This window comes from Rousettus aegyptiacus, unplaced genomic scaffold (genome assembly GCF_014176215.1).
Source record: "Rousettus aegyptiacus isolate mRouAeg1 unplaced genomic scaffold, mRouAeg1.p scaffold_m13_p_1, whole genome shotgun sequence".
In the NCBI taxonomy this organism is placed as follows: domain Eukaryota; kingdom Metazoa; phylum Chordata; class Mammalia; order Chiroptera; family Pteropodidae; genus Rousettus; species Rousettus aegyptiacus.
This window is the reverse complement of record NW_023416284.1, coordinates 110,135,248-110,161,535: the sequence shown is the minus strand read 5'-3', so window position 1 is coordinate 110,161,535 and position 26,288 is coordinate 110,135,248. Positions and strand designations below refer to the sequence as shown.

The following is a 26,288-nucleotide window of genomic DNA, read 5'->3' as shown; positions in this document are numbered from 1 at the left end:
GAGGTCCAATTCAAGCCATTATTAATTTGATTAGTTATAGAGATTTGTATACAGAAGCATGGAGACTGAGTTTGTATATTTTTAGTGTTTTATTAGTGGTTTTTTAGTCACTAAGTGTCAGACGATGCCTGAAGTTTAACAACATTTCTCTCACCATCTCCTCACTTTTTCTTTTGGAATAGGTTTGGGCAGGAGCAGATCCTGAGTCATACCTCTGGACTTAGGGGCCTTGAAAGTACTTCACTATTGAAATAAATTTTAGTTTACAAATTTCATTTCAGTAGCAAGGCAGAGGTTTTTGGATACCCAGTTGATTTATAGCTAATGGACCACTTGGTGGTGCCCTGTTCTCTGAGGGAACCCAGTAGCTTGTCTCTTAGGAAAATTTCTCAGCGTTTTAAATGTCTGCCTGAGTCTGGTATTTCAGTGTTAGCTTTACATGTTCAAGGGGACACCAGTAGCAGCCAGTAAGGTAAGATCTAAGACATTTAAAAATATATATATTATATAAATTGAGAGGTTCTCAAAAGAAAAATCTTACTAGAATGCCTACTGTGTAGGCTTCCCTTCCAGTGGAAAAAATAATATATATTCCTTGACAAAAAACTGGAAGAAAATATTGATGTTATAATAGGCATTTTCCATGTCACTGAAACTTATCGGCATTTATTTAACGTGTGCATAATCATTTTTATGGCTATGCCATAACTGACTTGATCATTTTTCTATCCTTGGATATTTAGATTATTTCACATTTTTTCTATTTATAAGTAATTAATAATACCTTTATAAAAACTGAATATTATCAGACAAGAATTGTATTTAAGGTTAAAATGAATTTTAACATTTTCTTACATTAATCATAGTCTAACTTTTGGGTTTCCTTTAGACTCTGTTCCAGAGGCAATATAACATATGGGGTTAAGAGTATGGATTTTGGGTTTAACTGCCTTGGTTTGAATCCCAGATTCTCTGAGGGAACCCAGAAAAATTATTTGACTTCTCAATGTCTTAGTTTCTTCATCTATAAATTAAGAGTAATAACAGACTTCCACTGCGAAGATATAAAATGCTTAAGATAGGGCCTGGCACACAGTATATGCTGTATAAATGTCAAGCATTGTACTTACTATGTCAGAACACATAAATGTTATCAACATTTAAAACACTTTTTTATCAGTAACCGAATTCCCAAAAGGTTATACTGGTGGAGTTTCCCATCAGCACTACCTCAGGGTGCCTGTTTTTGCCACACAGAAGTAGCTATTAGCAAAACTTCCTCATATACGTCTGTTGTTATTGGCATATCATCATTTGTTTTCTCTTTGCTCTATGAGTGCTGATTTTTGTTATATAATTTATCTACTCATTAATAAAAGCATGGAAACAATAACAAAAATGCATTGACTGTTTTTTCTTTTATATACACATACATTTTTTTAGGGGCTGGAATATGACATGTTACTTCCTCATAAAGATAGGTAGTAGGAGGGGTCATGGAATTTGAAAGTTCGAGACCAGTATTCTAATAGTAGACAATAAAGATGCATAGAGTATTTTAAAAATGCCCGGAAGAATACCTGAGAAGATCCGCTTCTTCAAAATTTGCCTTTGGCTTTCAAGAACAAAAAGCCAAGTGGACAAGGCAAGGAGTTCCATAGAAAGTTGAGGTGAGGAAATGACCAACCCAAGGTATTTTCTAGCAGGTAGCCTAGAGAGAAGCTCTTTTCTCCTTTGACTCCAGTCAGAGCTATTTTATCTCCATGTGTTTTACCTACCATGTTCTGGGTAAGCTTTGGTTAGGAGAATGCATTCCTGGCTAAAACAAGTTTGAAGATCTTTTTTCCTCAAGATGAATTAAGCCTCAAGATGCGGTCCCCTGGCACCTGAGACACTTACTAGGATGTTTGCCTTTCCTTTTGCTCGGCAGTGCTCATGGGCACAGCTTTGGGGAGCGGTTGCAGTGGTAGTGTTGGTGGTGGCAGAGTCTTTCTGGGATGGGTTTGGGTCACCTGATGTGTGACTTCTGAAGTCCACTGGGACATGCATGGTGTTCCTCTAACTGAAGCGAGTTGCCCCATAAACTGTAAACTATATTTAAATTAAAAACCTTTCGGATGGGAGGTAATCTCATTATGAAATGAGCTCACATTGAATTTTTTTTCCAGCGATTCAGAGGAGTCGTGTTTGGTGTTCCCCACCCTTTTATCCCTGCTGCTGACTCACTCTGTGACTGGCCTCATTGTATTATAGGAGTGAAAAGTGTTGTGCTTGTGAATCACCCTATAATTTCCATTGACTTGAGAAGTAAAGCCTTAGAACCTGAAAAAATACTCTTAAACTCTTGGTCAAAATAAAACAGACCACAACTGTATGAAAGGAGTTACTGAAGATTCTAGATACCTCAATTAAAAAAAGAAAAAATAGGTCGCTTTGTTTCATGAAAATCAAATTTGTTAGATGAATGTTTGACTATGTATAGAGATATACTTGGCTTTTTTCCTTGAGCCACCATGACAAATTCGTGGTATCAGTCAATACTTATCAAGAAAGACTCTGATTATTTTCAAGGTAGAAGGAATAAGGACATCACATTGTAAAATAACCTACAGCGTCTAGTATCAGACAGAGACAGGAACTCCAGGTTCTTATTGTTTGTCCTTGTGTTGATTTACACTGTCACCTTGGCAGAATGAAGAATTTCTCTATACCTTTTTAAAATTTACAATGTAGAAGAATTTTATGCAGTTTATATAGCAAAGAGATTGTTTGTTTCCTCAATGACTGGGGACAATTTATTTTGGTTTTTCTTTTTCTGGAATTGAGAGGGTAAGAAATTAAAGCACCTATTTATTTTATGTCCCTTCCTAGGTTTCTTGATTTTAGAGAGTATGTCGGTTTAATTCACCCTTGTGTCTTGTTCCTGTGTAGTAAAAAGAACTTTAGGAAATCTGGATCAAACTGTAGCTTCACATCTTCCTTGCTTAGAGAAACCTTGGGCTAGATTAAATTCTTTGAAATTTATATATTTATCTTTAATCAGTAAAAAAAGGATGATATGTAAACACAGTTGTAGGATTTTGTTGTGAGATGCTGCGAAATTTGATAGTGCATAGCAACTTTGATGTGGCTTTGACCTTTGTTGTACATGCTTAGTACATATTTGCTAATCAAATTAAAGTGAATAGGAAGCCAAGAGTATTTACTGACGGCCTACTATAGCATATTTATACTATATTATCTTATTCAATGCTTATATGTGACAGTAATTTCTCTGAAGAGGGTAACTGTTTTACAGATGGCGATGCTTGATTTTCATGGAGTTGAAGTCATTTTCCCAGGCTGAAATTGGTAGCAAGTGTTGATGTCACGATTTGGACTCATATGTGCATAGGTTCCTAGTCCTGCTGATGACTCCTGGGCCTCTGCTGTATCCCTGTCACAGCTACCTCCCATACCCCACCAAACTGAGCACTTAGTGAACTATCTAGAAGGGGAATTCCTTTTATGTTTTAAGGTCTAGTGATACCTAATTGCTTAAAGAACTTATGTGGGCATGTATTATCTAAGTAGGGTGTTGGTTGGGACAGGAAATAACATTAAAGTGAGAAGAAATGTTTCAGAAACCAACAAGTTATACTATTTCAAAGAAATCTGAGAAATTATATACATTTTCTAGAATTTGTTTATATTTTCATCTACCCTACTAGAGGTGTTACTTTGATAATTTTTGAGAGAATCTCAGATTAATTTGAATTTTACAGTGAATGGTTCTGTTTTCCTTACATATAGTAGTGATCATTTTAAAAGAGTTCAAAACCAGTTTAAAACCCTGAATTATCTAAGGTATTCATAAGCATATTATAATTATCTCATGTATAAATAAAGTGGAAATGATATTTATTCAATTCGATTTTATCAATTTTATATGTGTCTGTATACTTTAGGATATATTCTTAACCAGATTTCTGAATCTGGAAAGAAAGGCTAATATTGAAAACTTTAAAAGAACTCTAATTTCTTTAAGTTGGTGTAAACCATAAAATAATTGTCAAAACTTTTTGTCCATAACAATGACTCAGAACATCAGGCAATTAGATCATATACAATACTTAAATATTCTAGCAGTATAACTATAATTGGAAGGTTCTTTATGTCTGTGTGTTATTAGATGCTCCAGTAGGAGAAAGTAGATTAGAAGCAGACTCTAGGAGTTTTATATTCAATTCTTGGCCAATTGTGAAAACAGATACCAGTAAATTCCTCTGCAGAGCAGAACCCAATACCTCTTTGTTCCCAGCCACCAATAGTGTTGACCCGATACTGGGTATCCACAGCCACTGCACTGACAGTAATGCACGGGATCTGATAATTGATTGGGGGTGGGGGTTGGTGGGGGTGGAGGGGGTGGCAGTAGGGGAGCAGATAGACAAAAAGGATTTCTGGGGAGAGATTTATGCTGTCTATTGTTCTACACCATTTATGCCTCAGCTTACTTAGCACATTCTGTCCTTGTCCTGTTTCTGAATTCCTGACAGATGAGGGTAAACCATACTCCATTTTGTTCCGTGGCAATTAAATCTCAGACAAAGATACCCTCCAAGCAGGGTGATTTCTGAATATATTCTGTTATCGATTCTGCTTTCGGAGATTTTCTACAGCCACTTCATTTTGTATCTCAGCCTGGGCAACCATCCTCTGAAGAGGAGTCACCAAGTTGCGCCTCTACCACTGCTCCCAACCTCTAGCTCCTCCTCTTTCTCCTCTTCTCTTCCTTCTCCTCCCCCTTCCCTCTCCCTACCCTTCTGTAGTTAGGTTTACTAAAAGTAAACTTAATCATACCTGAAGTTTTTAGTTTAATCTTCAGATCTGAGTGGGAGTACTCTGGCTTATGTTTTAGATTTTTTTTTTTTTAAATGTCATCTATACTGTACCAGGGTATTGAATACATAAAAGGACATAAAACCCTCTTATTCTTACAGTTGTTAGTAATAGTAATAACTCTGCAGGGGAGGAAGAAACTTTACTCTTCTAGGTTTTCCAGTTTGTCTAATAATCAAATAGATACAAGACAGATTAACAAGAGAAAATTACCAAATTAATTACATATATACATATAGGAATCCCACCTACATGAGAGGGTCAGAGACAAAAAGGGAGAATGAGATATATAGTCCATGCAGAGCTAAGGATGACTTTGGGTTTCAGAGGAGAGAACACCATTCTCAGGATGATAAGAGCAGCTGTTCAGTAATTAGAAGTTTTTTCTGCCCTATAGATAGGTCATAAAAAGTTATTTCTGAGAATAACTCTTATTATGGCAGGGCCTCTAATTTAAATCCTTTAAGGGAGAGAATTTAAATGGTGAGCCTGCAGAGCCTTGATTGCCTTCATCTCAAAATAATTCACATGCCCAACTGACACATCTTGAAGAGGCCTGCTCTGAACCCCTTCAACACAAATGCATCTTCTTTTTAAAACAGTCAAACAGTCTAAAAATATGCAGAATGAAATATAAGATATCACACTAATCTCTCCTTTTAGCTTCTAGTCTTTTCTGATTACAATGTTCTTTCTCAATATGATGTGCATCCTTTATATATATTTATGATTTTGCATTTTTTCACTTAATTATGTATCTTGGAATCTTTTTCATGTCACTTTGGGCAGGTTTTCTCTTACTAATATATTATGGGATAAGTGAACTAAAAATCATCCATCTAGTGTCTGACTGACTGACTGACATTTCAATAGTTTTAAATATTTTGCTACAGTAACCATCCTTGTATGCTAATCATATATCTGCAGGTTATTTCCTACAAATGGAATTGTTGGCTCAGAAAATATATGCCTTTTCTTTGTAATGGTACTGCCAAATTGCCTTCAGAAAAGCTTTTGTTGTTTTACACATCCGCCAGTATAGTTTAGGACTATTTGTTTCTTTGCATTAGTTGTTATCATTTGTATAAATTTATGCCACTATGTAATCATTTGCTTTGCTTGCAATTCCCGATTATAAGAGTGCTTGAGCATTTCCCCATATATTTAATTGCCATTTGCATTCCTTTTGAGAATTGTATGCTCACATTGTTTGTAATTGAGTGTGTGTGTGAGTGTAGGTGGGGGGCTGTCTTTTTTTCTTACTGATTAATAGGAGCTAGTCATCTATTTTCGATATTCTTGGTGTGTATTATATATGTAGCAGATATTTTCTTTCGGTCATTTTTTTAAACTTCACTTGTAGTATCTCCTGTTATATCAGTACTTCATCAAATTTGTCAGCCTTTATGTGTTCAGTTTCTTTTGGGTTTTGTGACTTGTTTTAAAACAGTCTTCCCAACTCTTTTAATACGTAGCTTTCTATTTTTCCTTCTAATGCTTTTATTTGTTTCTAAACATTTCTTTCTTATTTATAATATTGTATACTTCCCTCATGTGCTGCCGGGTAGTATACATCTGAAGATTTTATTGTAACTATATGTCTGAGATGCATTGTTAGTTCCATGCTTATCTTGAAATATCTCCTTTTTAAGTTACCTTCCTTTCATTAACAGAATGATTAAGAGGTTTTGAAATTGTAAAGAGTTTCTTTATGAAGATTATAATTCAGATGTGCCAATAACTCTTTTTTATATGAGGGGTTTAACCATATTTAGTATCTAGTACAGAAGCTGTAGATTGATTATGTTCTGGTCAAGGAGCGATTACAAAATAAATCAATGTAAATTTAATTTAGATTCAAATCACAACAAGTAATAGTTATACAAAAACAAAAGCTAAGAAAATCCTTGGGAATTTAGGTTGATAAAGCCAGTAAGAAGAACAGGACAACCCTAGAACCTTTTTGTGCTGTCAATTCTTATAGAAGCAGAATTCTGTTTAAGTCATAAGGAATTGATCCTTGAAAATGAAAAAAGAAAGCCTCTCTCAACCAAAGTTTTAAAGTATGTCTTTGCATTATTCAATAGCATGAGAATCTGCTGTTGCCAAAAGTAATTACAGCAGAGGCAAAACAATACTCACTGGGAGATCAGCTATTGGCTTTGCAGCAATGACTGAGCTAACTAACTACTGGACTATAATATTGGTATACTTTCACCCATGGAGTGCTAAAATGTTTTGCAAGCCTTTTTTTTTTTATGATGGATAATTTCATGGGATACTTTGGTGTAATTTTCCACATACACACACACACACACACACACACACACACACACACACACACAAGGGGAGAGGTCATGGTTAAGGCTCAGACATTGAGTACTTTTTTCTAGGTGTGTAGTCCTACAGAGGTGGGTCACACAGACCAAAGGGGGAAGTTGGATTAACTGGAAATGAACATCAGTTGTAGCTCTGAAATATACTTATAGAAATAAACCATAATGCTGTTTCTATGGAAATATCTGATAATAGTTTTTGTCCTCTCTTACCCATTTCGCCTACAACCTGTAGCCACAAATGATGTTGGCTGAGGCTCCTGTGGGTGAGGCTCATTTCAAGAGAGTGAGAGAGTTGTTACTAGGACGAGGGATAGAGCCCACAGGGGATGATTGGGTGAGGGCTGAGGTGGGATTGGGCAGAGAGGGACGGTGATGTGCAGCAGGTCTGATCCATTCTTACCTGGCTCCCTGGACACCTGCTGTGCATTGTCCATCAGTTTTAGGAACTGGTCTTTTATTAATCCCACCTGTTTCATCCAGCCAGTTTTCTTTATTTTACAATGACGGAAATCTTACAGTTTTTTTTTTTTTTTTTTTGACTATTTTTACCGTATTATACTATAGCGCTATTTCTGGGCAGTGGTGGAGAAAATGTGACTAGATTCTCTCCCTTTCTTCCCCCTCTCTTTTTTCCACACAACTCCAACACTTCATATTTTCTGTCTTTTTATTAAGATAGAGCCTTTTGCAAAGTAAAATTTATATCTTATACTTATTAATAATAACACAGAAATCTTATCTTTCCCCTAAATTCTGATGTGACCTCTTAGTAAAGGACTGTGGTTACTTTCTCTACTATTTCGATCTGTAGGAGGTAAATCCCATCATTTGTGTATCCTCATCACTGAAGGTGTGGCCAAGCTTCACTTTTTACATTTCGTTTTCTAACGTATTTTTAAAAAGTTAGCATTTTGTTTTCCAAGTGTGAAACTATAATGTTGAACATGCTTTTGCAAATTATGTACATCCTCTTTCTACTTTCTGACCTTGGTAGCTATGTGGGCAAGTTATTGAACCTCTAAGTGCCCCAGTTTTCTTTCGTAAATGGGCATAATCTCAGAGGGTTGTTGTGAGGATAGTATGAAGTATATGTATGTTACATGTATGTAACTGAGGATAATACCTGGCACATAGTAAGTGCTCCCTAAGTGAAATAGGTAGGTTAGGGGTTTTCTGTAGTGGAGGCAGGGGCTCTACAACAAATAAAGACAATTGGAAAGGAAGAGGAAGGAAGTGAAGGGGTACTCACTAAGCAGATACATACTTTAAACTTCTCAGCAGAAATTGTTAACAATTTTTCATTTATAGTGTATTTATTTACGATAGAGTTAGAAGTCATATATGAATACTTCAAAACATTTGCGATTATTGTGTAATTTCCTCACATACTGCTAGATAGTATAAATGTGAAGATTTTATTGTAAGTATATGTCTGAGATGCATTGTTAGTTCCATGCTTATCTTGAAATATCTCCTTTTTAAGCTACTTCTTTTCCTTGGCGGAAAAATTAAGCGGTTTTGAAATTGTAAAGAGTTTCTTTATGAAGATTATAATTTAGATATGCTAATAACTCCTTTTTATGTGTGGGGTTTAACCACACTTAGTATCAGTGACTTTTGCCTTGGCATGATCAAATTTGCTGGTTCCTTATTGCTGAGAATAAGTAATGATCATTTTTGTTTGTTGTTTGTTATTTTGGAGTTACTGTTTATACAGTCTCTGTTCATGTAGGTCTATTTTTATGATGATTTAGACAAACATAGAAGTGTTGAAGAGATGGTGTGTTGCTTCTTTAGAATAAGAGTTCTCATTTCTTAACATTTTTTCATTTCTTCATGCTCAAAAGTGAAGTTGTTATAAATGAGAGACTCCTTGTTTTTCCTGAATTATTTGATAGGGGTTCTATCTGATGACAGAGAAAAGAAGATGATTTCAGAATTAGATTTAAGATCCCACTTCAACTGTGGAATCTTAGGCTAGTTTCTTACTCTTTTGAAACCTTGTTTTTTACATCTTTAAGATTAAAGCGTGACATCCAACTGAGAATTGTTGCGATATTCTAGTGAAAATGTATTTGAAGTATATATAAAGGAATACTAGATAGTGATATTCCTCCTGAAGGATATGTGTTTAGCTTATAAAATCGAGTTTTCCAATCCACCTTCCTAGCAGGCATATTAGGATGAGTTAGACAAGTTAGACTGGGTGTTGTTTTCTCTTCCAGGGGATTTCTGCCTGGGGTGTTAGAGAGAATGCGATGAGCTAGTTCAGCAGTGAAATCAAACATCCTGTTGGTTTGCTTCATTGCCAAAAAAAATTAGAGAATCAAAATTCTCTTTTTAAGGGCTTTCCTGTGAACGGCATTAAGATTAAAAAGAGAAATAGATAATTTAGTTTCTTTTTAGTAATATCTGTATGTGTCCCCTACAAAGTAATGGAGGAGGCTGGTTTTGCTAATGTTCGTTTAAAAGGGGGAGTTGACAAGTTTTCAGCCTGCAAGTGGGAGTGTCTAGTCAGTGTTTTCCTTTCTACATAGAAAGTTAACAGTATTCTGACACATCGGAGTTTGTACGGAAAGAGTTTAGGGAACTGTTGGACAAATCTCCCACAGAATGATGGGGCAGCTCAGGAAAAGTGATCAAGACTGGAACGCAAAGCTGGTGGGGCTGATGTGTTGTATGGGTTAGTAGTATCACCTGTAATACTACCACTTTCATGCTTTCAGAACTGAGAAAAGAAAGTTAGTTGCACTATCAATGTCAGTTTGCGCAGCGGAGATTAGCAGACGGTGGGGCACCTTTCAGAAATCTAGGCAGGCTTGCATAATAATTGCGGAGGCTCTCTGGGGAGAAACTTCTGTCCTGTTGTGCAGAAGATATATGTTTAAACAATTTTAATATTTATTATGTGTGTGATGTGAGACTAAGTGGGTTTAGCTTTGACTGGATTTTACGAAAAACCAGTCTGTGTAGGTTATAATAATAATCAATACTCTTTTTACACATTTGTTTTTTCCAAATTCTGTTATTCTTTGCATTCTGTGTCATTACATATTTTTAGCCACATCGTACTAAATAAGGTGATCATTATTGTATATTTACATTTAAAATTTACTCCACAAATGAAATAATTATTTAATAGAGGAATGTTTTAAAACTTTGCTCAGAAAAATAACTGGATAGTTTATAAAGCCAATAGAATCGGTGTGAATCTCAGGAATGATTTTCCCTTTTGGTTGTCATAGCAGCATTCCCTAAATATAAATCTTAGTGTTAGACATCCCTCACTGAAGTGAAATAAAGAACCATTATGAGACAAGTCATTGGAAAATTAGATGATGCAATCTGGAATACTCCCTTTTGAAATTATGCATGTGGAAAGTGGTAAATCACAGTCTCCCCTTGATTGTAAGTTGCTTTTCTGAAGGAAGTTGAGTCCCTTTAAGTTCATGCTAACTCTTCTCATTGTTGTTGCATTGTGGGGAGCCTCATAGTGTTAAAGGATTTTCCTTGGCATACTTGAATGGGACTCATCAACGTTCATCGTGGTTTAAAAGAAAAGATTTGGATTATTATTGTTAGAAAACAGTATCAGAAGATATGAATTATGTGTGTTACTTAGTTAGCTTTAGTCTTTGTACCTTACTCATGTATTTAGTTGTAGATCATAATTCCCAGATATTACCTGACGAATATTTAGCACCCGCCTTACATTTTTAGCCATGCTTTTGAGCTTCTAGCAATAACCACCACAAACAAAACCTCAAGGATCAAAATAACCTTTTTATAGTTGTATTATTTAAGTGAATGTCTCATTGGTACTTGGAGGTAAATTTTTGATTAAATCGGCTTTCTTGACAATACCACGTGGGTAAGAAATTAACCAATAACTGATCGGCCTTTAGAACATGTTCTTCTTCATGTTCCTTAAAATATAGGACCAGTTTGTGTTAATTTAGAAAATAAGAAATAGATTTTATTAACTGCTATGTAGAAAGAGAGGATTTTATATAATACACTTAATATGTTAAATTTAATGGGAGAGTAAACTTGTTAGAGTTCATATTATTTTGTGATGATCTCGATACAGAAGCTGTCTATTCTTGAATTATTTCAAGGATTTAAAATAATAATACATTTTAATGTTTTTTTCTTGACAATTTTACATTAGGGTCCTAGGTTATTAAATAGATGGGACGATATGGTTATTGTCTAGGAAGTAATCATTTTTTTCCAATTCTGTTTTCTTTTTGCTGGAGACTTAGAAGAGCACTGCCGAAAATGTGAATGAGAAGTAGACTTTGACACACAAGTTCGATTGTTTGCATTTACTTGTCCAAAGTTCACATAGCACAGCAGAGCCACATTCCCAGCACTCTGTATGTGATTGAGATGTGTTCAGCACTTCCACTTGGAAGATGATAGTATTTTGGGGTAGTAGAAGCAACTCTGGAAGGAATCACGATGCTTGGGTTCTAACTATGGCACTTTCAATCTGAAATTATTAAATCAAGTTTTCTCTTTGATGGCGAAGGCTGCACATCGTCAGCTTCTGTCTCGCTCCTCTGCTTCTTTTCCTTTAAGCCCCACTCGATTGCCCTGGGCAGGGTGGGTCTTTCTCTCCTTTGCATTTGCTCACATGGTGAGTTGCACATCCTTAGTTCAGTCGACATGCTTATCCCACTGCCTTCTTGTCAGATGCCCTTTCTGGCTGATGAGCTCCAGAGAGGAAGGGCCGCTACTCTTTCTGTCCAGCCTGTTGGTCCCAGTACCACTGTGGCACTAGGCTCATCAAAGCACCTGGTAGATGCTGGAATGAATGAGTGAGTAAAATGAAAGAAATAAAGAATCTGCATTTTATCAGTAAGGAGGACTAGTAGATTGCTTCTCTTTCTTTGTTCTTGCCTTATGTACTAATTAGTAATTTAGGTTCATTCTGAACTCTTTTTGACTAGCAATGGTGAAAGACATGTAAGACACCATATATTACTTTAAGAGATAGAGTGGTTATATCCATGGTATGTAAGTATATAAATACTTATACATTGTTATTCGGAGTTGAATTATTCTTTTGGAAACAATTCACATCATGACATTTATTCGCTGAGTGCATGAAAGCATTATGGTGTCTACTATGGGGTCTACAAAGATGATTGAGGTATAGATGATTCCCCAAAGGGATCAACAGAGGAATTAAAAAATATTTTGTGGATGACAATTTTATCAATGATATTAATAACAACTATTAATATCATTTATGGCAGAATAGTTATAAGCAAGGTGTCTGGGGACTTTCCATTGGGAATCAGGCAAATTTAACCATTTTAGCACAAATTCTGAACATTTATTTATAATAATAAGCGAAGTGTCTGGGGACTTTACCTTGGGAATCAGGCAAATTTAACCATTTTAGCATTAAATTCTGAGATTCAGCAAGCCTCTATCTTCTTATCTTCTGTGTCTGCTTTCTGCAACCTCTTCTCCAGTTTTTTGATGCCCAATGTTAAGTCAAGAAGTAGACTAGAAGTTTGAGACACTAAAAAGAAATTTGTTATGGACAGACCAAATGATAGGCAATGTTTAGGTTTTGTTTGTTTGTTTGGTTCTCTCTGATGATGGTAGGAAATGGAAAGAGTTTCAAGAAAGTACTTTGGAGAAGAAATGCTTATGAAATACAAACTAGGTTATATGGTCCCTGCCCTGTGATGTTGACTTTAAAATCTAGGAGAGCTCGAAGTAATATGCCATCACTGAGTAGCTTCACAAAGAATTGAATCTGAAAAACTCATTGGATTGCTTTACTAAAATCTTTTTAACCATTTTCTTACCACTGAACACTTTTTTTTTTTTGCAAAACTTTTATTTTGCTATTGGAAACAGTGTAATTTATATTCTTATAGATATATTTTGTACACAACCATGATTTTAGCTTTAGAATAAGTTTTAGAAGTAGACTTGATGGGAAAGAGTGTATGTATTTTTAATATTGATATTTATTGATTGATATTTAATAAATATTTGCTATTTATTGGCAAATTGTTCTAGAGCAGTGCTGTCCAATAGAAATTTTGTGATGATGAGAACATTCTGTGTCTATACTGTCCAATATCTTAGCTATTAGCTACATTTCACTAGTGAACACTTGGATTATGACTAGTCTAATCAAGGAGATGAATTGTTGATTTTACTTAGTTTTGATTAATTTTAATTTAAACTTAAATAGCCATATGTCATTAGTGGCTACAGTATTAAATAGTACTGGTCTAGAGGATTTAAACCAAGTTACATTTCCACTAGTGATATATATGAGTGTTCTCTTTGTCCTTGTCAACATCAGCATTTTTTTTTTCATAAAATCTTGGCAATTTGATAGGTTAAAAAGGCTTGTTTTGTGTCATTTTATATTGGTATGATTTACTAGTGAGGTTGAGTAACTGTGGGCATTAATTTTTTTCGATGGTTCGACTGCATATATTAAGAATTTCATCTTTTTCTTAGTTCTTTTTTTTTGGTATTAATATTAGTACTCTGCTTCATTGATATTGTTCCCAACTGATTGTTTTAATATTTTTGTTTGTATTTAAATTATTGTAAAGTGCATAAGTACTTTTAATAAATAAGACAAGGATTTTCAAATAAATTTTAGTTCCATTAAAATAGTTTAAGAAGGTTCAGGGATAAAGAATGAGAAAGAAAAGAGAAGAGAGAAAGCCATGTCTTGCCTCCAAGAAAAGGACAGAAAATGTCTGAACTGTGCTGAGAGAGGATAAAAGATCACCAATGAAAAAGAAAGAGGTCTCCCCAGATGCAGAGAGGAAGAAGGAAGGAAGCCAGAAAGTAGGGAATCGCTGCCCAGAAGCAGGGAAGACAAAGGTAGTGTAGCTCTGAATGTTAGCTCTAGATGTTGGAAGATTATGATTCTCTTTTAAAATGACAACTTGATGAACGTTTCTATACTATTTCTCCTTAAACCATACGAAGCCTTCCCTTACCCTTCTCTGCACTGTGTCTGTAGTGACTACAGAGCAGTACCACTCTCAGTTGTAAGGATCTAGTGAGGCCGTTTCTTTTTTACCAGACAATTCAAAACAGGGAATCTAGGAGAGCAGCGGCACAATTAGTTATTAAGCCAGAGTTCACTTCAAACCAAAGCACCGGAATATGAGTCCTGCCTGTTATCACAACTTTAAATTATTTGTTAAGAAAAAAAAAGGAAAAATAAAACTTAAACTATTTACTGAATAATCGCTAACAAGTTTTTTAACCACTCTAAGTCTTGGTTTCCTTTTCTGTAAAATGATAGTGAAACTACCTATATCCCTTTCATGGCTGTGAAGGCCAAATGGGATGTAATATGTGGTGAAGTGCTTTGGGAAGTTGAGTTCAAGGGCTCACCCGAAGCTATAAAGTTTAGGTTAGGCATCTTCATGGTGGTAGCGGTGGTGATGGGGGTTATGCGACAGAATACACAAAGGACATTTGTTTAATGGAATAATCTTGGCAAATACAACAGTGGGAAGAGACCAGTCTAGACAGCTCTTTACCACTTTTTACAAATAACCTAAAGTTGCCAGAATTTAACAAGAAAATTCAAATGCACTAAACAGTATTCTTTGAATACTGTATTTACATTTATATGCATAATCACGATTAAAGTTTATTTATAGATTTTACCAACCTTTTTTATATCTTTTTTCTTCTTTCTAGATGAACGGGACAAAGTTCAAAAGAAAACATTTACAAAATGGATAAATCAGCATCTCATGAAGGTCAGTTTATATTTCTTTCACATGTTGGAATTGTTTTGCATACTTTAATTTAGTGTGCAGTAATTGATTATATAGCTCTTAAGCACCACTTTTCAATATCAACTTGAAGTTTAAATTCTAGAGCATTTCACTTGCATTTTGGCATGTATAATTGTTTGGCGTGTGGCCTATGGGTAAGGATAGAGATGTGAAGATAAGTACCCAGTGATTATAGTGCGTTCTGTGACAATAGTAAAATCTATTATTATCGGACTCTAAAAAATATCAACTGTTTAAGAAATATGTAACTATTTAGGGTATGGAAAAACTGCAATTCTCAGTAAGCTTTTTTTCTTTCAAAATTCAAGCCAAGTTCTGGAATCAAATTTATGGGGACGGAAGAGGGTTAGATAAGAATACAGATTATAGAGACAGAAATCTAGACTCATTTCACTTTTTGTACTTAGTATGACCCAGAAATTGGTACATATATACATTTTTTTTTGTGAAGCAGTTAATAGCTGTGGTTCTTAAAATAATATTTATTTGTGTGTCATGGGTCACTTTGAGAATCTGATGTAAGCTGTCCAGAAAAATACACATGTATATAAAATTTGCATACAGTTTCTTGGAGTTATTAGAACTCACTGAAGCCCTTCTGTGAATTTCAGCTAATTAATATGATGGCCTAGTGGAGGGCCAGGGGAGGGAGGGAGCAATTGAGGGGATCGTTTTATGAACTATATAGATGTCTAACCAATGTACTGTGTACTTGAAACCAATTTAAATAAATAAATTTTAAAAAAAGAACCTGTAGGACTTCACAATTAACAATTTTAGTCACTTCACTTTTTTTCTCCTTTTATGGACAGTTATAAATTAGTGATGTTTTAAGACTGATATTTGGGATTTGACAAAAGTTTTCTAACATAGAAACATTATTTAAAATGTGGTTATATTCTTAAGCTACCCTACAATTCCTATTTAAACCATCATGTAGCATTGGTCTGGTACCAGTAAGGTAGTAGCATCTAATAACTTTCTATAGAAGTGATTCTTATTTCAGGGGGCATATCAGAATTACCTGAAAGGCATTTCAGTTCCCTCTCTCTTACTACCCGTTAACAAAATCCTTTTCCCAAATTCTGATATGTCCTTCAGGGAGGCCATGTCACCCCATCCCTAAATGAAAACCACTTCTGTAGGGAGCTTCTGTTTACTATTGCAAGTTAAATCCTCTGGCATGTTGGCAAGAGATAAAAAGGTTGAAATCCTCCTCTGCTTTATGATCTCGTGAGGAAATATTTTGTGAATTCTAATGAAAGATACCAGCAGTTTACCTACTCTCTTCCAAGCTTTTGTCTCATCCTACATGTACCATGTACATAGGGTGAGTGGGACTCTTTGACACACTAGGGCAGAGATAGGCTGATGTGAGTATTGGGGTATGGACCTTTGGAGCCAAAGTCCTTGACAGAATTTTTATGTTAGTTAAATCCAAGGGAAGCAAGGTTTTTGATGAAGAGGTGTCCCTGTGGTGACAGAGTATCTGGGGGTGGGCCTATGGGGGAGCACAGAGAATTGCCCCATGTCTTCTGGAATTACTGTTGTGGTTCCAAGTAGGTAATTAAGTCACAACTGCTGGCAGTGGACACCGGAGAGAAGTAGAAGCAAAAAAGAGGGTGACCCCCATGAGAACCGTAGCACTGGCACTAGACATATTTATCGGGTGCCTGCTATGTGCCAGGCCTGTTGGACTAGGCCATTCATCCTATGAGTAGTTCATATATCGGATAACTGAGTATATGGAGACTGCCTTTACCAAAAATGTCAGAACACTAGTTGAGCTGTTTGAGGACAGAGCTGTATCGCTCACGGCTAAGGCCTTCACATTGCCTGGCACGAGTAGTCTTACTGTGTGTGATACACATTGCAAATATTTAGTCATTTCAACAACCCTTATGGTGGTTTAATTTAGTGGTCACATACACATAGCCTTCAGAGTCAGATAGCAAGGGTTGAAATCCTGATCTACCTGGAATGTGTAATCTTTTTATTTGATAAAATGACAGATCTCAGAGGTTTAAGTCAATAATGTTGCAGAAGAGTAAGAATTGGGAAAATAAATATTTTAGGCACAGCAGTCAATAGATAGATGTCAGTCTGACTGATTAGGGTTACAGTCCAATTAGCTTATTTGTTTCTTGAAGTCAGAATTTAAAATTAGCTCTTATTAAATGAAGAGCTGCTTTAGGGAGGGGGAAAGTTAAACAGTATAGTCTTGGCTAACTCCTACTGTTAGCTGCTTACATCCTTGTTGTATTTTGTTCTAGAATCAGCTCTAAGTAGCCTTTCCTTATGATCTTAAGAATTATGCCCTGAAATTAATGACACAAAAATCAAATTTGTAGGAACATAGTTTTTAAATCTTTCATTCTTTTTTTTGTGTAGTAGTTATAGCGTTAAATATCCCAAAACATTTTGAGGCATGAGGCTGTTAAAGTTTATGTTATTATTAGTTAATGAGACTACGTTCAGCCTTTATGTGATCATTTCCATGTTTCAGCTAAATGATGATAAAAGGAATGTTATACTATGTAGTCCAGCTCACTTTGTCTCAGTAAAATGAGTGTTGGACACTTTTGTTGTAGGTGGCTCTTTGGTCATAATCTAGTTGGTGGGAAATATAAAATAAGTATATGAGTTTTGGATAAAATAATCAATATTAGGAATATTTGTTCTATATTGATTTTTTAAATATTCTTGAAATATTAGACATTTCAGGAAGAAACAAGAACAGGAGAGAAGTGGGTTCAATATCTTTTGCTTTACCATATTCCTTTTTAATTATGAAAAGTATATTATTTGAAGTTTTTAATAAAGTGATATTCCCTGTTTTATCAGTTTTATTGTAGTCACGAGTAGTCCTTAAACCATGGAGAAGGGAGGGCGAAAAAGGAAGGTTAGAGGAGGAAAAAGAAAAGGGGTGAGAGAGGAGGTCGAAGGGGGACAAAGGGAGGAATGGCTGCCACGTGCGCCAGGCACCTCCCTCGCAGCCCCACAGTTGTGCATTGGGGTGGCCTGAAGGGGCCACGGTCTGGAGACTCTGCCCTTGGCTTAGCTGCCTGGGAATGCTAATTCAGGCTAGGGATGTGTATTCCCTGTCTTTTGAAATAATTCTTAAAAATGCTGCCCTTTCTAAATTATTATTTTAAAATTTATTTTAAGCATATGTCATTGTTTCTTTTCTTTTTGCTCTAATTAAGGCTCTAAGGGAAACTGTTCTAAGAAGTCTGCTTCTTTGGCCATGAGGTGGTTGAGAGGTTGGTCCCAGAAGAGACTTGCCTTTATTGGACTTTTATTTTATAATTGCGTATTCTGCAAACTTAGAGCAAATCGTCTTTAAAAGAAGACTGTCTCCAACAGGGTTATCAGACTGTGATATGTAAGCCAAAGATGGGAGGCAGCAAGAGGTCAGATAGGGAGTTGTGTCCAGGTTTTGCAATTTATCATGTGTGTGACCTTAACCTTCTTAGACCCTCTGTGAAATGGTGGTAATGATAGGTTACTATGAGGTTTGAAAAAAGATAATCTAAGCATAAAGCATGGCATTTTGTGTATGGTAAACACTCAGTAAATGAGAATTTATGGTAGACAGAGTGGATTGGCTTGGATGGCATCAGACAAAACAGTAAAGTGGGTGTAAGTTGCCTTTGGTGCACTTCTGCATCCCTTATCTAAATCCCTTTTCTACTTCAAATATTAATCCTTTTTAGTTCATGCATTTCAGAAACAGCTAGGATTTTGGGTTCAGAATCTATTGAGGAGGTCAACTGTCCTGTCGCAGTCTTGCCTTGGAGTCCTGCTGAGACACTGAAGAATTACTTGAGGTAGTCTTATTAGCGTACCCTTCCTACTCCCTGCACACACCTGCCTCGTCATTTATGGGTTGATCTCGGAGCCTCAAAGCCTTTTTTACTCTTCTTCCACACACTCTCCTCATGGGAAGGGAATCAGTGAAGACTCTGAGGATTCTGAAGGTTCTGAAAGGTTGGCAGCTTTTGGTCCTTAGTTGCAGTTTCATTTAGTTCCACAACCAGAGGACATCTTCCAAACCCTCTGGTTGGCTTCCCCCATTAATAGAAAGGGAAACTTGCCACAGCTACTCACTGGTAGAGCTGTGCAGGAAGTCATGAAACAAGGATATGAATTAGAATGACGGACTGTGTAGTGTTTCATTTCTCTGTGCACTGTGGTATGTTGCAGGTCTGCCAGCAGGTTCTTGCTGGCTTGAGATTGTGTTTACTTTTCTCTACCTCATAATTTCAACTATTTGCTAATTAATCCCCATGATTTCAGAAGTTATGAATTATGCAGCTGTAAAATAGTATATACCCAGTGCCTAGGGGATGATTCAGGCATGGTCAATTTTTAAAAGTTTATATGACTGAGAAAAGTAAATATTTTGGAATGATTTCTTAAGTTACTATGATGTTCATATGTGTAAACATTGGGTTCTTAAAATATTTGGTTAGGATTTTGTAATATAATTTTTTTCCAGAAAAAATTGATATAGCCTTATTTTATATTTGTCAGAGCTAAAATTACATTTGTTTAACACGAACAGATTGCTTAATTAAAACTTATATTCATCGGTGAGCAGATGTCTCTGGCTTTTCTCCAAATGTTTTTAAATCTAAGTGTTCTGGTATTTCAGTTATTTGACTAATCCTTTCCTTAAACTGATTTTTCTGGCAAGAATGTTTTCCCTTTGATTCATCATTCTTCAGAATATTTTTAAGAATAGTGTCCGGTTAACATATTCAAGTCTCCTGCCTCTACAAGTCTCTTCACGCACTGAGTAGATCAGTTGTTTACCTTGCAAATTGTGGTCGCTAGGTAAACCATTGGTGCCAATAACATTTATGTATTATTCTTCATAATTTTAATTATTGTATTAAAACGTGAGCTGCTTGTTTTTGGAAATGCCTGTGACTTCAGTCAGTTAAATTTTCCCTAGAGAATTGTTCTGAAATATAAAATTGATAACTTTATCATTTACAGTATTTATTTATGCTCTTCTACCTCATGCACTTTATAAACTAGAGGATCTTATATCATTCTTTATTTTTTGTCTTTACTGGTCCCATGCACTTCTGTTTTGCTGTCCAGAAATTTATAAGATAGTAGTATAAGAGATGACACCTAAGATTTAAGTCCTATGACTTAGTTTTTGTCTTGTTCTGAAGCACTTTAAAGATCAGAAGATTCCTTTTAAATTGTTTACTTAGACCCAGAATTAGAACATGAGCTATGACCTAGAGGATGTATTCAAAAAGAATAATTTAAGGTGATAAATGATTTTTATGAGTCTTAAGAAGTCTATACAATAATAATGTGCTTTCCTTGCCTTGCATCTGTCTAACTGGTAATTTATAGTGAAATTATATTCTTCAGCCCTGGTCAGCTATACTGTAAATTTATTCATTAACATTGTATAATAGGACATTTGGATTAAATTTTAACATAGTGATACATAAATGCATTTGGAGAGGAAGAGGCCCTGGATTCCAATATTGAACCACACCCTGGTTGTTAGTAACCTACTTGGTTACCACATAGGAGACACCTAATTGACTATCACATTTTTATCTGTGTTCCATCATGTCTTTGGAAAGCTTGATTTACTCATGGCAGAGATATCCTTTACCCACATTATAAAGTCAACAACTTCATGGCTCCACTGAATCAATCACACTATTCTTTATTTTCTGATTTGGTAACTGGAAGGAAATGTAAATCTCCAAGGTAAGAGCACAATGATAACTTTTGGCCAATAGAATAAAAGCTCTGTTTGCTCTGTATTCTTGACCATTGCATTCTTATTGATAGTTTTACACCTGTGGGCACAGATGAAATAAAAGAATTTTTGAAGCATTGTCTTTATTAAGGGCTAATGAATAATACCTCTTGTGAAAGTATAATGCAGTGTTTTGGTTCTTAAAATCTGCAAATAAGATATTTTTTTTAAGACCTTAGACTTAGACAGTAGCTCTTAAACTTCAGATTCACTTGGAGGGCTTTTTAAAATAGACTGCTGGGCTCCACCCTAAGAGCTTCTGATTCACTAGATCTGAGGTGGGGCCTGAAAATTTCCATTTCTAACAAGTTCCAAGAAATTGTGTTTCTAACAAAGTGCTGATGCTGCTAAGTTGGGGCCACATTTTGAGAACCCCTGTCATAGATAAATGGATAAATGTTACAATTAACCACCAATTCCAACAAATATTCTAATATGGTTTAGAAAAAAATAGCAGCTATCTTTTGTTAAATTGCCAATGTATGCTAGGCACTTTAGACCATTAATACCAATATTAATAATAATAAGAACTGCTAATATTATTTAACAGGTAACCATGTACCAAGATTTGTAACTTTTATGTCTCAAAGTACTTAATTCTCACAACAACCTTTATAGACAGGTCCTAACTAGTATAATTATCCCTATGTTACAGATGATGAAGCTAATGCACAGAGTGGTTCCATAATTTCCCAAGGTCATACAGCTAGTAATTCTCAGGACTTGTGTGGAAAATAAGGCTAAGAGAGATTACATAATTTTTTGTAGGTTGGACAACATTCTAAGGAGGAAGTGAAAACTACACCCTTATCTGCCTGACTCTAGATCTTTGGCTCTCTCTACAATACTAATTTCTTAAGAATGAATTTCAAGTTGAGTGATTAAAACTAAAGGAGGGGAACAGAGCTTTACTTTTGGACATTGGTCTGATTTCTTTACAACTTGACATTTAAGTTATTTCTTTCCTGTTATAAGAGATAACAGTGTATATAGTAGAGGAAGAGTTAAAAGCTTTTTGGGGGAAATGTCTTATCAGAGACCTAAAATGTAGAATTTAGAAGCAAATCTTGCAAATCACATTTTTATAAATGTGAAAAAATAGCTTCTTTGGTAATCTTGACAACTTTAAGATAGTATGAGATATATGGAAGAGTGTGAAGTTGTTCTATACATAAATAGTAGCTTGAGAATGAAAAATTCTGAATGTCTTCTCATCATGAAAAATAATGATTTCTTGGTGATTAATCTTCATTTAAAAAAATGTCCAGAATAACACTGTGCTTACTTTCAACAGGACTGCACTGAACTTCTAGTAAAATTGGGACTGTATTTGAAATACGGTTTAAGAAGTACTGTTTTCATGCAGCTTGCTCTTTTGTTAGAGATATTAAAAATACAAATGTGTAGAAATATTAAACAGTTATGCAGGGTAGCATAGGATAGTGTGCCAGAATGAATGGCAAATAATAAGGGTTTTAAGAGATTGAGGAGATTTGTGCCAGGCCAGGAAAATTGACCTTAGCTGGGTGCAGAGTTGACGATGAGGCAGTAAGTGGGTGGTGTGCACGGGAGTGTGATGTCCTGGACTACTAGGGTTTGCCAGAAGGAGATCAGGTTGGATAGAAAATGGCGAACCCAGGTAAGAAACATATGTGATTGGTTAGCCAAAGATATGGTTGGAAGTTTTGGAGGGCAACATACAACTGGCATTTTAGGAGGAAGCTTAAATTTTATACTTAGGCATTAAGAAACTAAATGTAACTATATTGTGCATTCTCTGACATGACTGACTGTGCGTCTTCATGTAATAGCTCTACGTTTACTAAATGAGTGAAACTACAGAGAGGTGACTACTGGTTTACCCCAGGGAACTCTCTTAATTTTTTCCGTTTCTTTGTAGTATGTACTTGGATGAAGTTGAAGAAGGCACGCTGATCTGTATCTGTAGAATACAGAAGGTCTGGTACAGCGCTAATATATGCGACGAGGACCCCAGGGGTGGGGGTTGGGGTTGTTGACTTCAGATTTACAACAGTGGTGCACCTGAATGCAGTCTCAGGTCATCTTAATAAAGCCGAGTCCATATCTCTTTGATACTGTTCACTAGGTAGACCACATCCAGAGTATCTTGTTTAGTTTAGACAAAGCATTTTAAGTGAAAGTGTCCAGAAGGAGGCAACCGTGATGGTGAGGGTCTGGAAACCATCTCTCAGATGAGGAATGGTGGGAACAAGTGGGGATATTGGTTTTAAGAAGAGAAGATTAAGGAGAAACATGATGGGTGTTTTCAGATATAGATAGGGCGGTCACATAAGAAAGAGTGCAATTTTGGACTTATTTGATCCAAAGAGAAGATTGCTGGATAATTTTCAGATTTGAGGATTTAAGCTCAGTATAAAAAATATCTCTAAACATCCTCAATGCCAATAGACAATAGTTTTAGTGTTTGCTGATAAAACAGAAAATACATTTTAAACTTAGAACACCAAAATTTTACTTGGTAATTTTATCAAATAGCTGTAGTTCCATCTTGTGGTCAGTTATAACTTTTCTCCTTTTTGACTTCTTTATTTATTATTATCATTATTGCTTCCTTCGCCATTGCTACCATTTATTGACTGCTTACTACGTACTAGATCCTGAACTAGATGTATAACATATGTGATCTGATTTAATCTTCTTTCTACCAGTGAGGAGATAGAGGTTCAGGGAGGATGAGTTAATCTGTCCAGCAGGAAGTAGCTAAAGTGCGGCAGGGCTTGATTCTGTAGTATGGTTCTCAGTCTTTGGTCCTTCTGGTTCTACAGAAAAACTATGTCTTACTACCTATCAGCTTATGCTACAATAGAAATACCAGAGTTAAGGAATGATCAAATAGAAACAAAGAGAAGTAGGAGGAAGCAAAGAATATGCCAAGATATATTGTCGCTTTACTCGACTTGGATTTATCTCAGCATTTTTCTACATACTTTAAGTATTTGCTGTTATGGCTCAGCCTCATTATATGGCCATAAATTTTTATTTGTATTCTTCTCTAATCAATATACTTTACAAGGATTTAGAGATGTAGATAAAGGTATATGAAGAAGCCAAGCACCATTCGCACCATTCGCGAAGGTCATTGTTTTAGCTAGAGAAAGGTACTGACTAAAGGCATTTTCAAAAAAGAAAAAAACTACAATTTGATCAGTGGTGCTGACATTCTAAACTATGTTATCTAGGCCTTCACATCAGAAGTGTCAAGAATTGTTTGTTATTTAATCCTAGACTCTAAGCTGCATGGGGATGGGGCTGTGTCTGTCTTTTTAAACAGTACTTCCCCAACACCTAGCATAATGTTTGATATGTTGCTGTCTTCCTCAGACTATACTAAGGAATCGTTGCTTAATGAATGACTGAATCCAAATGAAACTTTCTCTCCTAGTTTATGATCTAGAACTATAACCACTACAATGGGGAACTGAAAGGGTTGCTTTGGTAGGAGTTAGATAAAAGTCTGAAGGAAAAATCAGTTCATGTCGATTACTTTTAAAGCTGAACAGACCTATTTTATAATAGTGTAGACACTGAGGCCCCAAGTCAAACAGATCATGATCTGCAAGGGCAAATTTAGGATCCATTCCTCTGACCCCTTTCCATGTTTTTTTTTTTTTTTTTCATTGCATAATTCAATTTCTCCATTTGTAGTTAGGTAGTAGAAAGTTTGCTCATATTCATAGGTGAGATTAATTTATTTATCTAAGGCTACTAATTAGCTTTGCTATACTTATTCACGATTATTTTAATCAGTTCAGAAATTAGAAGAATATTGGCTACAGCTAGATTCTTCTCACTTGGAAATTCTCTAATAACATATTGATAAAATTAGTAGATTCTCTGCAGTCTTATTGCAGGTAGGGGATGGAAAAAATATTTTTCTTCTACACTTCTAAGTTCTTGGCTAATTCTGTAACATAAGACAGATTAGTAAGATAATAACATGTAAATGTATTTAATAAAATTTTTATGTGATGCAGGAACCTTGATAAGGAAATGAAGACTAAAAGAAATGATTAAACCTGAGTGTTTAAACTCTAAATTTGATGAAGAGTGGAAGCCATGGAAAAATGTGATAGGACAAAATGGAATGATCCAAGGGTAGTGAACTGGGGGAGACTCAGCAAGGCCTGTTTGTTCAGATTCTTTTCAACATCTGTTCACCTTCAGAGGAAAGGGTGCACCTTTCCTCCAGGTACAGGAGGAAAACCCTCATGAGGGTCTTACAACCTGCTTTAGGGAAGAAAGAGATAGGAGGTCAAAGAGTTTTTCGTACACTTCCTGTTTCTCAAATTCCTTCAGCTTATGATATTTAAGGTACCATATTTTGGGGTAGCGTGTCCTGAACCCTGTCATGAGGATGTAGTTAGGTTTCTTCGAAGATACTTTCTAAGATATTTTTTTTTTTTCCATAGAAGCAAATAGAAAACCCTGTTTCCAGGCCTTAGTCAGAGTTTGCTCTATTGTAAATCTGAGGGAAAATTCAGAAACGAATTTTAAAGGGGGCTGACAGAGGAAGATAAGTAGCAAAGAACGTTCAAGCCAGTAACTAGAGGGAAGAAAGACCATGCTCTCCGGGGAGAGAATTTGATAATGAAAGTGGCCAGGGAGTCAAAGGTAGCAGTGAGTGAAGTTAGACTCCCCTAGGAGTTTGGAAGCTGTTGCCCATATTAATAGTCATTTGATCGTAATATAATAGAGACGAAATTTCTTTGTTGTGAGTAAGAGAAAGGGGGTGACTCCAAAGAGAAGCTGTTGAAGCTGGGAAAACTTGCTGCATACTTCTACAAATACTGAGATAAATGGCTGATGGCACCGTATGATTTACATTGCTAACATATTCTGACACTGATGTTTGCCTGAAGAATTTCTTATGAAAATTGTTCAAGTACTCTTGTTTGTGATTTTTTTAAAGCTCTCATGGAAATATACTACCATTTTTTCAAATAAAATTTAAAGATTTCTTGGCATTATGTATAAGGTTGTTTTTTTGCTTTTACGTATGTACAGAGTCCTTAACATATATGAATGAAGACTTTTGTAAGTTGTTTTTAGAGGCCTGCATTTCCCTCTCCAGTTGAAATATGTTATAGTGCTGGTCTTGTTCTCAGTCTAGCCCACTACGTCTTATTTAATGCATATCCTATTTTACAGGTTTTAAGTCCTGAGATCAAGGAGCCATAATACCCTAGAGGAGAAAGAATGGTCCCTCTCCCCATCCCTAAGTAGGTTTTAAGTTTCAAACCTCATTCCATTTCTTTGTTCATTCCTAGACTCACCCTCTTTCCCCGCCCCAGGAGCCAGGGTATGTGTGTGTCCTCCTAAGACACGTTCTTTCCCGGAGCGTTCATATTCTATTTTGGACTCTCAGGGTGCTGGTCTCAAGTAGGGTCAGGAGGAAAGCTTATTGGGAAGCTTGGTTCT

At 35.7% G+C, this 26,288-nt stretch overlaps 1 protein-coding gene across 20 annotated transcripts in view; it reads left to right on the top strand.

Moving 5' to 3' along the window:
* Window positions 1–26,288, top strand: part of DST (dystonin) — a 398,831-nt gene that overhangs the window by 154,067 nt on the left and 218,476 nt on the right. For 19 of the 20 annotated variants that reach the window (XM_036230186.1, XM_036230457.1, XM_036230502.1 and 16 more), the window contains one exon: window positions 14,928–14,989. In XM_036230186.1, the coding sequence (XP_036086079.1) occupies window positions 14,928–14,989 (62 nt within the window). Of the gene's footprint in view, window positions 1–9,739; window positions 9,904–14,927; window positions 14,990–26,288 lie in introns of those variants that run through there. The other variant, XM_036230365.1, reaches the window with a different exon arrangement.